The sequence below is a fragment of the Euprymna scolopes genome, chromosome 35 (assembly GCF_053919585.1).
Source record: "Euprymna scolopes isolate OS-2025 chromosome 35, ASM5391958v1, whole genome shotgun sequence".
Classification (NCBI taxonomy): domain Eukaryota; kingdom Metazoa; phylum Mollusca; class Cephalopoda; order Sepiida; family Sepiolidae; genus Euprymna; species Euprymna scolopes.
The window spans coordinates 10,184,620-10,200,202 of record NC_136516.1 but is presented as its reverse complement, the minus strand read 5'-3'; the positions used below and the strand labels follow the sequence as shown (position 1 = coordinate 10,200,202).

Below are 15,583 nucleotides of genomic sequence, written 5' to 3'. Positions count from 1 at the left end.
CACAGACACAGAACACGTAAATATCCCCTCTAATTTCAGATATTAAAACAATTTAGATAAAACACAGGAGAACCAAATTTACCAACATTGATTAAAACCCCAAAGGAAGAAAGGTACAAGAGAAGAGAATAAGAGAATAAGAATAAGAGAATAAGAGAATAGAAAACTGGTAATCGAATGTTACTACAGAAGTCACCTAAAAACCGACGCTATCGCAAAAGAGCTGTGGCACATGTTCAGTGACTACCATACACCAGAACAAAAGAATTGCGGACCAAGCGAAACTTATTCTTAAGAGAGGTTGGCTTTCAAACATAGAAATGATGGAAATACAGCAAAAGACAAGTGATGAAGCAAAGAAACGTCCCTCGCTGGAAACCTACATCTAGAGACTCCAGACGTAGAAGGTATGCAAAACTCCGAGAAAGAAAAAAGAAACATGATGAACGAGATCTATGAAACAATGGAACGTCACAAGAGAATAAAGAAGCTGAACTAGAAAACATCATGCAGTTTATGAATGAAGAAAAAAAAAAGCCCCTATTCTTTAGGAACCAAGAGTAGAAGAAATTACAGCTGAAAGAGATAAAGTGAACAGACTCCACCAATACATCCCAACAGATACTATTACAGAGCTAAACAATTTAGTTTATGAATGTGCCAAGACGGTAAGTATGAAGGTTAAAGTAGAAAAAAGGAGCTGCTAAAAACATCCTATCCTGTCTTGACAGAGTACAAAATAGGCTTCATGGCTTAGTGGGAGATGCCCTTCTCTCTTCCCTGCAACCTCTCTCCCACAAAAGAGACGGTAAGTTTGGGAAAAGGAGTTAAAAAATAAAAAAATATGCATAATACTGTTAAAAACCCACCGAATATATGTCAGCCCATGTTACGGTAACATATATTGAACGAGTTTTTAATAGTATTTTGTCTAGTTTTTTTTTTATTTATTTATAACTCCTTTTCCCAAACTTACCGAGTGAAAGAGTCGGGCGCCATTTTAAATTTTCCAATACATCGGTAAACATTGTATGTTTTTCGAGATGAATAAATATGTTACATTAAATAAAAACACTAGAAAATTATCCAGTTAGGTAGAAAAGTAAGTTATCTTGTCTTTGATAACATTTATTTGTTATATATATATATATATATATATATATATATATATATATATATATATATATATATATATATATATATATATATATATATATATATATTTTTTTGACAACTTTTTCAAATCTATGTGTAGAAACCCAAAAATATTTATTTCAAAATTATAAACAAATTTTGATTCTGTTGTCTAAAATTAAAATTATCGGGACCAGATATATATATATATATATATATATATATATATATATATATATATATATATATATATATATATATATATATATATATATATATATAATTTCAAATTATATATATATATATATATATATATAATTTCAAATTATAACATGTTCTATTTATATTTTTTAAATATCTTATAAAAAAATCTGTATATATTATTTAAAATAAGTAATAATTGTTTATTATTTTAAGAAAATGTTCTGTTTACATTGTTCCTTTTTGATGCTAAATTAAAGCTTTCACTCTTCGCCGCAACCTCTATCTCACAGAAGAGATGTTGTGAGTTTGTCTCTGCTTTATCGTTATTTTCATGGAAAGTGTTCGACTGAGCTTCAATCTATGGTCCCCCCCTCGCCAAACTTTCACGAGAAACACTAGACTAGCTGAAAACATTATCAATAATTTTCCCCACTCTTTATCTGTGCCTAAACCTAAACATAGATTCCATGATCAAAGCTTCTTTCTTAGAACTGCACGCCTGTGGAATTGTCTTCCGTTTTCCTGCTTTCCAGCTGTCTATAATATGGTTGTCTTCAAGTCCAACGTGAACAAATTTCTGATGAGCCGTTCCACTTAAGTTAACAAATTTACCGAACTTCCATTACTATCGATTACTATATTGTCCTTTTGACTACTCTACACGCTTTAACCCTTATCCTTGAGTGGCCTATCGGTGACGCCTATGAAAAAAACAAAAACAAAACAAAACACCCCCCCCAAAAAAACAACATATTTACCACTCCCTTCATCATGGCTGACTAGTCCCCGAGGAAGAGAAAGGATGCCAAAAAGGAAAAAGAGGAGCACGTGATCTATTATACATAGACCAAAAGATCCTGAAGGCAGTAAATAGTAGGAAAAAATATGACTAAAGCCATGGTCTAATCAAAAAAATATGACTATAGCCATGGTCTAATCTAAGAAATCGTACGATGGGATCTCACAAGCACGGATGAGAGAATGCATACGAATATACAAAATAAAAAACAAGGTTATTAATTTGACTGAAAATGCAATAAGAACATAGAGACTTGAACTGGCAGCTATATATATATATATATATATATATATATATATATATATATATATATATATATATATATATATACTAGCATGGATGCTCGGCGTTGCCCGGGTGTTTGGAGGTGTATGCTGAGCAAAAAAAAAAAAAAAAAAAACGGTAAATTTTTTTTTAACTTTGACTCCTATTATGACCCCTTAACATTTATTGTTTTGGGCTCAAATCGAGTTATTAAGTTAGATCCATGTCCAATGAACCTATATCTAAAATTCCAAGTGTTTAGACCCAACATTGTCGGAGGAGTTTGGTAGAGTTCTGAAAGGTCAAATCAACAGCCAAATTTCTGGCCGAACACCGATCACATAGATTTTCTCAAATCTCAGTACCCTGTATATCAAATCGCTCGTTTTAATGGTATTACCTCCGTCTTCGTAGCTTTTTAACTTTTTGAGTTTAAAAAGATAGGAGGCTTTACTTTGGGAACGACCCTTGTATAACAAAATGTGGTCCAGACGTCTATGAACAGTCATTGTTCATCGCTGGCAAAAATGCATTGAGAATGGTCGAGAATATGTAGAGAAATTAATTCTGGAGCACAAAAGGTCGCTCGATTTAATGGTACTACCCCCGTTTTTGTAGCTCTTTAAATATTTAGTTAAAAAGTAGGAGGATTTACTTTTGGTTTTAATAACTGAACTTATGCATTTATTACCTGAGCATTTCATCTCTCTGTTGCAGATATTGATAGTGTGAGACTCTAAGAAAGCAACCCTTTCATGGACGTGCGTCAGAAGCAAAAATGGGTCATTGAATTTCTGGCAAGAGTACATTGAGAATTGTGGTGACTATGTAGAAAATAAAGTTTGGAGCACAAACGGTCACTCGTTTTAATAGTAGTACCCCCGTTTTTGTAGCTCTTCAACTTGTTGAATAATAAAAAAAAAGATTTTACTTTTGAAAAGATCGTCGTATCTGTTTAAGAAAATATAAATCAGATTGCAAATCATGAAAGAATTTTTCTTACCAATGGCACTCATTAGCAACGGCAGAAGTAACAGGACACCAACAAATATTGTCACTGCCCCTGAAAATAAAGAAATGAAATTATTAATGATTGCGAGAATTTTATAGGAGTCTTACCATTTCTGCATATTTTCTTTGGTTTTCATTTTTGAAAGAGTTCGATTCAAAGCAAGGGGAGATAATCACAAAAATTTCTTTGGAAAAAAAAAATTCATAAATTTTTCGAGTAGTGACTTTTAAATTCTTTGTAAATTTTGATTTGTCTGGAAACTATTTGTGTCTTAATTTATTTCAAAATTAGAATTTATTATGAAAATGATCTTCCAACCCCGTCACCAGGAAGTTCACACTTTTTTCCATTAGTGACTGTCTTAATCTATCTATCTATCTATCTATCTATCTATCTATCTATCTATCTATCTATCTATCAATCAGTCTATCTATCTATCTATCTATCTATCTATCTATCTATCTATCTATCAGTCTATCTATCTATCTATCTATCTATCTATCTATCTATCTATGTATTAGTCTATCTATCTATCTATGTATTAGTCTATCTATCTATCTATCTATCTATCTATCTATCTATCTATAAAGATGAGTTTTTTCTCGCTCTGACATTGATATTAAAAGTCCACATTTTCTAAGATTTAAAAATTATTAAAACAAACTTCTTAATATATTCTGTCATGAATATGCGAACGGCTACCTGAAAATAAACTAATTTGCGTATATCTTTTACAAAATGACAGTTAATTAATTACTCATTCATTTTATAGTTTCTCATTAGATAATTAGTTTCATTTCACCATCATTCTGAATTCTATTTATGCATAGTTTCTACATTCTGCATAATTGTGTTTAATTTAAGATTTAAATTCGGAGCAAAGGAAGAGAATCATAAAATTTATGAAAATTTTCCCAAATAAAAAAAATAATCCTGCTTGCGGCTCGGGTTATATTGGTTTTCGTATTTTCCTTAAAAATAATCTGTTTTGTTTGGCGATTCTTTCAAAATAACTTCCTTTTCGTGCTTCAGTGTTTTCAACGCGTTTATTTACTGCTCACTTTAAAATTGTTGTTGTGTTATTTCTCAACAACCAGACAAACTGTCTACAATTATAAGACAGCTGAGAGAGAAACGACAGATGAAAAAAAGGCGATACACATGTACAGCACATCGAATACCTTGAGATATGCAAGACTCTGAGACACACAATGACAAAAGAAATTTCAAACTTCAAATATTACAAGCCCTTGAAGTAAAGAAAGACATTAAGTCCATCAAAAATGTAGCGTCTCGGCAGAAACATCACATATCTCAAAGAAAAAAATGGCACTCTCATCCATGACCTAGACCAGCGGTTCTCAACCGGGGGCGAATCGCCCCCTAGTGGGCGAAAATCAAATTTTTGGGGGCGATTTTCAATCAATTTTATCTGTAAAAAACCACACACACACACACACACACACACACACACACACACACACACACACACACACACACACACACACACACACACACACACACATTCATTCCATTACGTGAATTTACAAAAACAAAAACACAAAAAACAGCGTTAATCAAGTTTTCATTATTATAATTGTTGTAAAATACTTTATTTGCATTAAATTAGTTTTCATTTAAAAATAAAGTTTAATTATATAATATTTATTTGTTTATTAAAAGCTCCAAAAATTATATTGAGAAATAGAATATTGTTTTATGACCAAAAATTATAAGGGGGTCCACCAAGAAAAAAAAAAAAGAAGGGAAAAGGGGTCCATGGGTCAAAAAAGGTTGAGAACCGCTGACCTAGACAGAATTGTTTCAAGGTGCTAGGAGTTCTATGCTAACCTCTATTCCACCAGACAACCAGGACACACTCCAACTCTTCATTCACTTAACAAATCTAAGGAACATCCTCCACCCGTCCTCCCATCGGAAGTGAAAGCAAATATTAAGCAACTGAAGTCAGGCGAGGCTGCAGGAAAGGATGGTGTTACCGCAGAAGTACTAAAGAGCGGTGGTTAACCCATTGAGATGTTTTGGAAGAATACATCAATGGTCATCCTTCATAAGAAAGGAGACACTACAGGTATTAAAAACTATCGGCCAATCAGCCTTCTGCCAGTGACATACAAGGTATTCTCACAAATCATTAGACAATCATCAACCACGAGAAAAAGCAGATTTCAGAGCAGGTTATTCCACCATCGATCATATCCAGGCTGTCAGTCAACTGCAAGAAAAAGCCAATGAGTACAAGATCCCACTGTGCTTTGCCTTTGTGGATTACGAAAAGGCTTTCGACTCTAGAATTTGGTCCAGTGTTCACTACCCTTGAGAACCAAGGAGTTGACTCTACATACATCACCTTGATGTAAGACCTGTACAGTGGGGCTACTTCTACTTTAAAGCTCCATCTTGACAGCAACAAGATGAAGCTGGAAAGAGGAGCAAGACAAGGTGACAACATCTCGCCAAAACTCTTCGCATCTCCAGGATGTGATAATCAGTCACATTAAGTGGGAGGGTAAGGTAGTCAACATCGACGGCGAACATCTGTCACATCTCATCTTCGCTGATGATATAATACCGATGGCACACTCTCCTCGGGAACTAAATGATATCCTAAACGACATCCACTCTAAGAACAAACCGGTTGGCCTCAACATGCATCTTGGCAAGACTAATGTGATGTTAAACCAGCACGCTGCCAAGTCGCCAATTATTGTTGATGGAAAGACCGTTGAGGAAGTTGAAAACTACATCTACCTGGAAAGAAAATGACGAAAGATGGAGATCTCCTCCCTGAGATAAAGAGAAGGATAGCATTGGGATGGACAGCTTTGGGGGAAATAGAGAATATCATGAGAAGCCGAAAAGCAAACATGTCAATCAAAGGGAAGATTTTCAATGAATATGTAATAGCTGTGATGATCTACGGTGGTGAAACATGGGTTCTGACAACTCGCCAAAGTGAAATCTAGGCAGTAGCACAAAGGGATATGGAGAGGATAATGTGAGGCATCACTCTACAAGACAGGAAAACAAACATCTGGATCCGCCAACAAACAAGAATTATTGATATCAATACTGCCATCAAAACATCCAAACACAAAGGGCAGGGAACGTAGCCAGACAACGCGACAACAGATAGCCCATCAGGACAAAGGAAAGGACACCTTATGAACATAAGAGGCTAAAGGGAAGACCAGGAATGCGATGGAGGGACAACTTGATACAACGCATGGGTCCCACATGGCAGCGGATAGTTCGGGACAGAGTTAGATGGCTAAAGTCCAGGGAGAAGTTAAAACCCTTATTGATTGATTGATTGATATTTCTCGACGTCATTCCGAATTAAATGTTTTATTTGTATTTTTTCAGCGTCTCTTTTGATTTACTGTATGCAGTCAGTTGATAAATCTTTGGTTGTTTTCGTAGACAGTTTGATTTCAAAGAGATTCGCATTTCAACTTACGTATTTTTCAGCAATAATTTTCGTCTGAAAAATCCTAAAAAAGTTGATCTGATGCATCCAGTCTGTGCCAAATAGATTGTTGGCGTTACTTCATAAGAATATATTCAATTTTTAGTAGTTCAACTTAACGTAGTTAACAATAATTTCACCCTCGATTTTTTTTTATATCTGTTACCAAATTTTGTTATTTTATATCTGTTTATTTTTAACATGGTTGGTTTATTCAACCTTTTCCATGTACGCAAGTTGATTATGGATAATTCAGACCCAGAGTCTAATTGTAATGCGACACTTTTATTTAGAACCAGCAAGCCACCCGGCATTGCCCAATTGTAAAATACGCTAAAAATGATATTTTGACAAATGCAGATTTTGTATTTATTATTATATTATGCTCAACCTAATATATAGTAATGATTTAAAAAATAAAAAATAAAAAATGACTCTTGCGCCACTACCGAGAATCAAAGCCAAAACGCTAAGCTTACGATTTAATTTTTCTTTTGACGTTAATGCTTGCGCTATAAAGATATTTTTGCTGCAAGACAAACTTAAAACATGAACCAATAGCTATTACGTTACGCATGAATATTTGTAATGCCGTCGTTCGACCTTCACCTGGCAAATTCCATTAAAAAAAATTTGTTCACACTTTTGCACCGATTATCCCCGGCTAAAACCCAAATATAAAGTTTCACATGGGGTCGAATACCTTATATATTAAGTATCATGTTTGTAGACCAAAAACTGACAGAGGAGTTTGGTAGGCAAATTTTTTCAAACAAATATATATACGCATGCATAAATATATATAGAAAGAGGTTTGTGTTTACTATAAGCTTTTTACGCAAACATTACGCAAGTATAAATCATGTCGAATATCTGCATGAATATAATTACAAGTAATAGTTAACAAAAGATAATCATCCCGTAAAAAATCGAAAAAAAAAAAACTGATAAGGAATTAATAAAAATTAATGTTTAAAAGAATGCGGCAATTAGCTAGATCTTTTGCAAATGAATGCAATTCCACAACCTATATGTAAGAAAGTATAAATAAATAGAAAAAAGAGTTTTTAACAGGAATATCAACACACACACACACACAATTTATAAGAGTATAGATTTTTACTTCTACTTTTCTTTGTAACAAAGCGCATATGAGCGCGTATCAAAATATCTGCAGCAGCCGAAGGATGGATGTCAAGCGATTGTATTAGTAGTAGGAGCAGCGTTTGAACGCGTATGCAAATTGGCAAGTGTGTTTGGACTTGCGTTTGAAAAAAAAAAAAAAGAAAAAAAAAGGACATCCCGTGGTCGGGGAGAAGTCCGTGTCGAAGAAAAATGACATATCAAATCATAGACGAGAAACGGCGTGTGGTTGGAGAAGAAAAGTATACGCCGGACGAGATGGACGATATCGAGAGACTTTTACGCTGGTGTCGAGATGGCGAAAAAGAAAAACGGTAATAAACGACTTGTGTTAAAAAAATATGAAAGAAAAGCCGAGTTGGACTTGTTTACTTTTGTTTGTTTGTTTCTTTTTGGACGGTGCCGGACGGCCTGGGGGGTCAGAGAGAGAGAGAGAGACAGAGAGACAGAGAGAGACAAATAGATAGATATATAGATAGAGAGAGAGAGAGAGAAAGAGTGAGAGAGAGAGAGAGAGAGAGAGAGAGAGAGAGAGAGAGAGAGAGAGAGAGAGAGAGAGAGAGGTGGGTTGAACTGTAGCGAACACAGTTCCAGTGGCGGCTCGTGCCTAAGATTAGTGGGGGTGCTGTTATAAAGAAAACACCTATTTTTTTTAATATTGTGTAAAAATAAAACAAACATAAAATTATACATAATTTATACGTATGCACACGTATAAAAATACAATAACTTAAAGGAATCCTATTTAGTAAATATTTTACTTATTACATTCATTTGAAAGTAAACTCCATTCTTCTTGTTTTAGTTTGTGAGAAAAGATTGATAATTTTCTCCTTAACTTCTGAATGACTGCTGAAGAACTTTTTTATCAATTGAAAGCACTGCAAGTTCATTTAGTCTTTCGCAACCTATGGTGTTCCTTAGAAAAGTTTTTATTCTTTTCAGAGTTGAAAAACAACGTTCTATCTCTTATGTAGTGATGGGAATTGTCAAGATAATTTTTATGGGTTTTGTGATTTCACTAAGAACATCGTTTAAATTGTTTTCCAAAATAAATTTCAGGAGATCAATTACTTTGCAATACTCATAGATATCTGACCTACTATAAAATATTTCTAGCTCAGTTTCAAACTTTTCTTTGTCAATCATGGAATATGCTTCAGTTGTCAAGGATATCTCTTCTGTAGGTAGTTTTTTTTAAAACTAGCAAAGCTTATCTTGTTAAACAATTTAGCAAGTATTAAATGTTTAGTTGAAGAATATCTGTCCGTTATATCAACAGATATATAGTCACACAGTTCTTTAGCTTCGCCCTTGAGTGTTTGTGAAGAATTTTCACAGTATTTGGTGTTTCTTATCTCTAAAATAGCAGTTTTGAAATTTGTTATGTATTCATTGACTTTATATATGCTAATTTCCCGAGAAATAATTTCAACATGAGACATAATTTTATGAAATAGCTCAAACCAAAATATGAAATTTTCATCGTTAAAATATTTCAGAATTCCTGTCGCTTCTGCAACGTTCTCATCTACATATGATGTTGACTGAATTTCAGTGACAGTTTTTTTATGCTTGAACATTTTCATGAACTCTATTTATGTATGTTAAAGTTCCACCTTGTGGCGGATACACGTAGAATGCTTACATCCAGTTGCTTCTTGAAAAATGGACAGACGCTGTGGTGATCTAGAAAAGAAAGTCGGAATAGCCAAAATGTTAGAGAAAAATATTCTAGCATTTCGTGTAATGCTTGCTGCATTCCTCATTATTAAATTAAGTTGATGCCCATAACAGTGAGTGAAATGCGCATTACTATAAACTGCTTTTATTTTCGCCTGAGCACCAGCTTTTTTGCCTTTCATGACATTTGCATCATCAAATGTCTGAGCTATCAGTTTTTGGCGATTCCCTTGAAGGATTATATCTAATTGTTGTAGAATACATTTTGATATCCTATCAGCGGTTTGGTTTTCTGGAATAAAGAATCCCCAAATGCGTTCAAGTATTTTTTCATCCAAGACGTATCGTAAAACAATGATCATTTGTGTATGTTCAGACACATCTGTTATTTCATCAGCCGTGACAGCTACAAAGGAGGCTTTGCTAATTTCTGCCCTTATTTCATTATGGTATATTTGTAAAAGACAGTCAAGTATGTCATTCTGAATAGTCTTGGAAACACCTTTGAAGACATTACTGGTTTCTAAGTGATTCTTTAAATCTGGATCTAATTAAGATGCAAAATTTAAAAATCCTCTAAATACACTTGGATTTACTGAATCATCTTTTTCATCATGTCCTCGTGAGGGAGTTTCAAAGTTCCCACAAAAGAAAATACAATCTATTATTTTAGATAAAATTTCACGGTTCTTCTTAACATTCATGTTATGATGATTGATTGAAAGTCTGCAGGCCTCACTAAGTTTTGCTTTAATATTTATGGTCCCCAAAATTGATAGGGAAACTACATTGTCAACGTGCTTCTCATGCTTTTCAGTTCTATCTTTCATTTTGCTAATAGTTCTGAAACTATCTTTTGTCCATGTTACATCACCCCCTAACAACAAACAAGGAAAGCAGAACAATGCCTTTTTTAGTTCACAGCCGCAAAGCTAACTTTTTCGTTGGTACCATTAAAGCTACTTTGTTGTTGCTAATGCCTGGCTGAGATATTTGAATATCAGGCGTTGAACGGCTTCTTTTCTTAATTACAACTTTATCATGGAGAGACTGCTGTGAAAACTCAATCTGTTGAAGTTCATTTACCGTCGCAGAAGTTATTTCTTGGGGGTGCAAGGAGACCATGGTTAAATTCTTTTTATATCAATTGTATTGGGAAAGGTAAGTACTAGGTAGTCTATTAGTAGAATATCAATTAGGGTAGAAGGAATACAATGTTTATGTGATCCTCTTTTTGCGATTCAACTGAACCGGAAGTTCTAACTGGGTTGAATCATACTTTTATAACTTTTAGGTCACAGATTTTTATTAACGAAAAAAGTTTTACCATTTAACAACGGTTTTATTTATAAAAAGCTTATTGTTAATTAAAAATAGGCGTATAAAAATAAGTTTGTCATTAAAATTGCTTTTTTTAATACAAATATTTTTAACTTTGCCATTATAAGCCGTCGAAAAAGGGGTAATACGCAAAAACATTTTAATCAAAAAACACTATTTTAAATTGTATACACTTTACAGAGTAATAAAAAAATATACAAATATATTTCTTTTAAACTTTACAGATTAAATAAAATTTTACCGCAGGCAAACAAACGAAAAACATTTTTTTAAATACATTTTATTTACAATTTTTTAATTATTTATTTTTTCATAAAAACAAAATCTTTGCCTGCAAACGATGGTAAAGTTAGGAGATTACCATTTAAAAATGGTTTTATTGAATAACAGTTTTATTTAAAATTTAAAAATGTGTGTTTATAACAAAACTTTGTAAATAAAATATAGAATAAAAAAGTTTACATGTTTGTACTATGAGCAAACAAAAAAAAATAAAGATACATAATTTTATTTACAAATCTTTTTACAACTTTTTATATAAAAATAAAAACAAACTTTGCTATTTACTAAGCTTATTATAAAAACGGTTTTACATACTCGTCATGTTATTGCATATTTTAATTAAAAAACTTTGTTCAAAGTGTAAAACTTCTTGCTTTGTCCTCGTGGGATGTAAATAAATGCTAAAGCTTTATATATATATATATATATATATATATATATATATATATATATATATATATATATATATAAATCTATATATTTATATAGATACTTTCACTACACCGATGAAGACTGAAGGATCGGTCGAAAATTACGTACTTATGAAAAAAGTTTTTTAATTTTTTTTTCATAATATTATTATTTTGTATTCCTGCACGTCACCAATTAAAAACGAATAAAGAAAAGTTATAAGCTTTTATACTTTTCGCATTCTTTTTTATTCATATATATATATATATATATATATATATATATATATATATATATATATATATATATATATATATATATATAATGTGTGCGTATATATATATAATGTGTGTGTATACATATGTGTGTGTATGTATATATATGTGTGTGTATATATATATATATGTGTGTATATATATATATATGCGTGTATATATATGTATATATATATATATGTGTGTGTGTATATATATGTGCGTGTATATATGTGTGTATATATATGTGTATATATATATCGTGTGTATATATATATCTGTGTGTGTATATATGTGTGTGTGTATATATGTGTGTGTATATGTGTGTATATATATGTGTGTGTATATGTGTGCGTATATATATATGTGTGTATATATATGTGTGTGTGGGTGTATATATATGTGTGTGTGTATATAAATATATGTGTGTGTGTATATATATGCGTGTGAATATATATGTGTATATATATATATGTATATATGTGTGTGTATATATATATGTATATATATATATATATATATATATATATATATATATATATATATATATATATATATATATATAAGGCAAAAACATTTCTAACTAAAATGTATTTAAAAAAATAAACTTTTCGCTTTTCTATAAAAAAAATGTAAATATTTTTTATTCTGTAAAGTTAAACTACTACAAAATAAATAAATTTTAAACTACTTAAAAATACAAATAAAATAAGCCATATAGGTAAAATAAAAAAATAACATTTGTAACTTCAAGGCTAAAAGCCCGAACACTTTTAATTAAAAAAAAAAAAGTTTGGCATATTATATATTTTTGTCTGCTTAAATCGCATTTAAAAGTGTGGGATTTTTAAAATTTTTTTTAAGTTGGAGATTTTATTTACAAGAACACGTTACACTTCTTAATAATAATAAAAAGAAAACATTTGTAAACAAAGCTTCTTTAAAAAAAAAAAAAAATAAGCGAAAACGCGCAAACACCGCGTTTGGAACTGCAAAAAATACAGTTCCGATTTGACTCATATTAACCGTTCTAGACCGGGCATGCGCACAAGCGAATTTCACTAAGAATGTATAACTGTGGATTTCGCAGCCCCAAGCAAAGTTTTGCTTTTATGCTTATATGAGTATGGGGACAATTATCGACATTAAGCTTCAGGATATATATATATATATATATATATATATATATATATATATATATATATATATATATATAATTAATATGATATATTATCACATACAAAAAAAAAAAAATAAACGTATTCTTTTTAACTAATGAGTAGAAATGACTTGGGGGTGCTGCAGTTCCACAGCACCAGGCACGAGCCGCCACTGCACAGTTCATTTGTAGCTGCACCGCTACATATGTTACAATAACTCTATTTGTTCTGCAATGCGAACTCTTATGCCCAACTTTATTGCAAACTAAATAGGTTTTAAAACAATATGAACACTTTTAAATAAATTAAAGACCCCACAATAGCAGCAGGGATTAGTTGATAACCTTTCCCTGGTCTTTATTGGGATAACTTTGTTTTTTTTTTGTAGGAGAGTGAAAAAATATTTCTTTTTGGTTTGACTTGTTTTTGAAGCAGAGTTGAAAAGTGCGTTCTGATATATATCGTCGTTACTTGAGCAATGCCCAATTCTTCAATATCTTTAAAGTGTTGTCTGATACCTATATGTCTCTACCAGTCTCCAGCTAATCATTGTAACCCTAAACGTGGTTCTCTTTCCAACTTGGTTAGCATTCTTCGTTTAATTTCTGTAGTCCTTGCATTTAAAATTATCCGCGCTAAGTTCAGAAAGTCTGAAAAATTATCTGAAATAGTCACAGTGTTTATTTACAACTGATGCAAACGTGAGGTTGTTTTTATCGTCTTGTTTTGTTAAGTCCAGACATTTCCATCCTTTGTGGAACAAGAAAGTTTTTGGGTTATATCGTTCTGTTAGAACTTTAACAGCTTCAGCAAAAGTCAAGTCACTAGTTTTTTTTAGGATAGAATATAATTCACGAACTTGTTATGTACGGTGGTCCCTAATTTTTGGAGTAGTAGGCGAACATTTAAAAAGTCTATCTATTTTTCATAATCTATTTTATAAAGATCTTCATACCTCCTGAAATATGGAACGAATGCTTTATCTTCGAATAAGTGAAATTGTTAATTGCACTGCAAATAGCATTTTGTAAAAAAAACATGTGAATTATTTTCACATGTATTCTATAATGATAATTCTTAAAACTTTCGCTGTCTTTCGTTTTTTTACTGTTGTTGCAGTGGTCTGTATTCGCTTTTTTTTGCTGTAGATCTTGTAACTCTTATATTTTGTTATCCCTGTTACCGGACAATGTCGGGTAGCCTTGGATTTGTATTCCAATTCTTCTTTTACGTCTTTTCCTTCCACTTCTCCTTTTTTTCCGTTCTTAATCTTTTTCTTCTTCTTTTCCCTTCTTTCTTTTCCTTCTTTTTTTTGTTGTTCATATGTTTTGACTTTCTTCTATGCCTTTCATTTCTTGCTTTATTTTCAGGTCATTTACTTCTCCCTTTTCATTTTTTTCTCTTCTTTCTTTTTCCTTTCTTTCTGTTGTTTTCCCTTTATCTTATTATCATATTCGTGTTTCTTCTGTTTTTCTTCTTTCTTCTTCTACTCAGTCTTCTTCTTCTTCTTCTTCTTCTTCCCCTTCTTCTTCTTCTTCTTCTTCTTCTTCTTCTTCTTCTTCCCCTTTTCTTTTTCTCACCATTTTTCTGTTATTCTATTTTCTTTTTTCTTTCTCGTTTAACTGTCCTATCTGATATTTAGCCTGGAGCTAAATCCACAGTTGGACATAAATAAAAAAACAACAACAACAACAACAAAAAATACAATAAATAAATAAATAAATAAATAAAAATACATATTGATAAAAAAAAAAATAAATAAATTTTAAACGTCAGACCATCCGCCATTTTCTGAAAAACGCTAAACTCTGCATAGAATATTAATAAATGACAGCGGCATTCACCTTAGGCGGGTTGAACCGGCCTTTTCCAAAAGAGAACGTTTCACGGGAATATCAAGTTCACAAACGATCCCCAATCGCATGTATATCCCGATTAATGGAAAAGACGACGTAAGGCTGTTGTAGGAAATTGTCAGCCTTCTCCTACATACAGCGCCCGATATTCCCAAATGATCACCCATCGGGTACTGACCAGTCTGAACGTTGCTTAACTTCGGTGATCCAATGATGACCGATGTTTCAACATCATTATGTCATATATATATATATATATATATATATATATATATATATATATATATATATATATATATATATATATATATATATATGCGCGTGCGTGTGAGTGTGTATGTATGTGTGTGTTTTTATTACCGTTTTTGGACTGTATATGTTTCCACTACCAGAATCGAATTAAGGAAGACGGTCTACTTCCTTATAATATTTCTTCAGTTGAAGAGAAACTATCGGATCGTTAATTCGATTAACTAAGCAAACAACAACAGTAATATATATATATATATATGTCATGTATATATATATATATATATATATATATATATAT

The 15,583-nt window shown here is 31.9% G+C and overlaps 1 protein-coding gene across 1 annotated transcript in view; it reads right to left on the bottom strand.

Moving 5' to 3' along the window:
• LOC145259676 (uncharacterized) overlaps window positions 1–15,583 on the bottom strand; it is a 374,516-nt gene that overhangs the window by 1,752 nt on the left and 357,181 nt on the right. Inside the window, exon 5 of the mRNA XM_080117335.1 lies at window positions 3,405–3,464. Coding sequence (XP_079973461.1) covers window positions 3,405–3,464 — 60 coding nt within the window. The remainder of the gene's footprint in view (window positions 1–3,404; window positions 3,465–15,583) is intronic.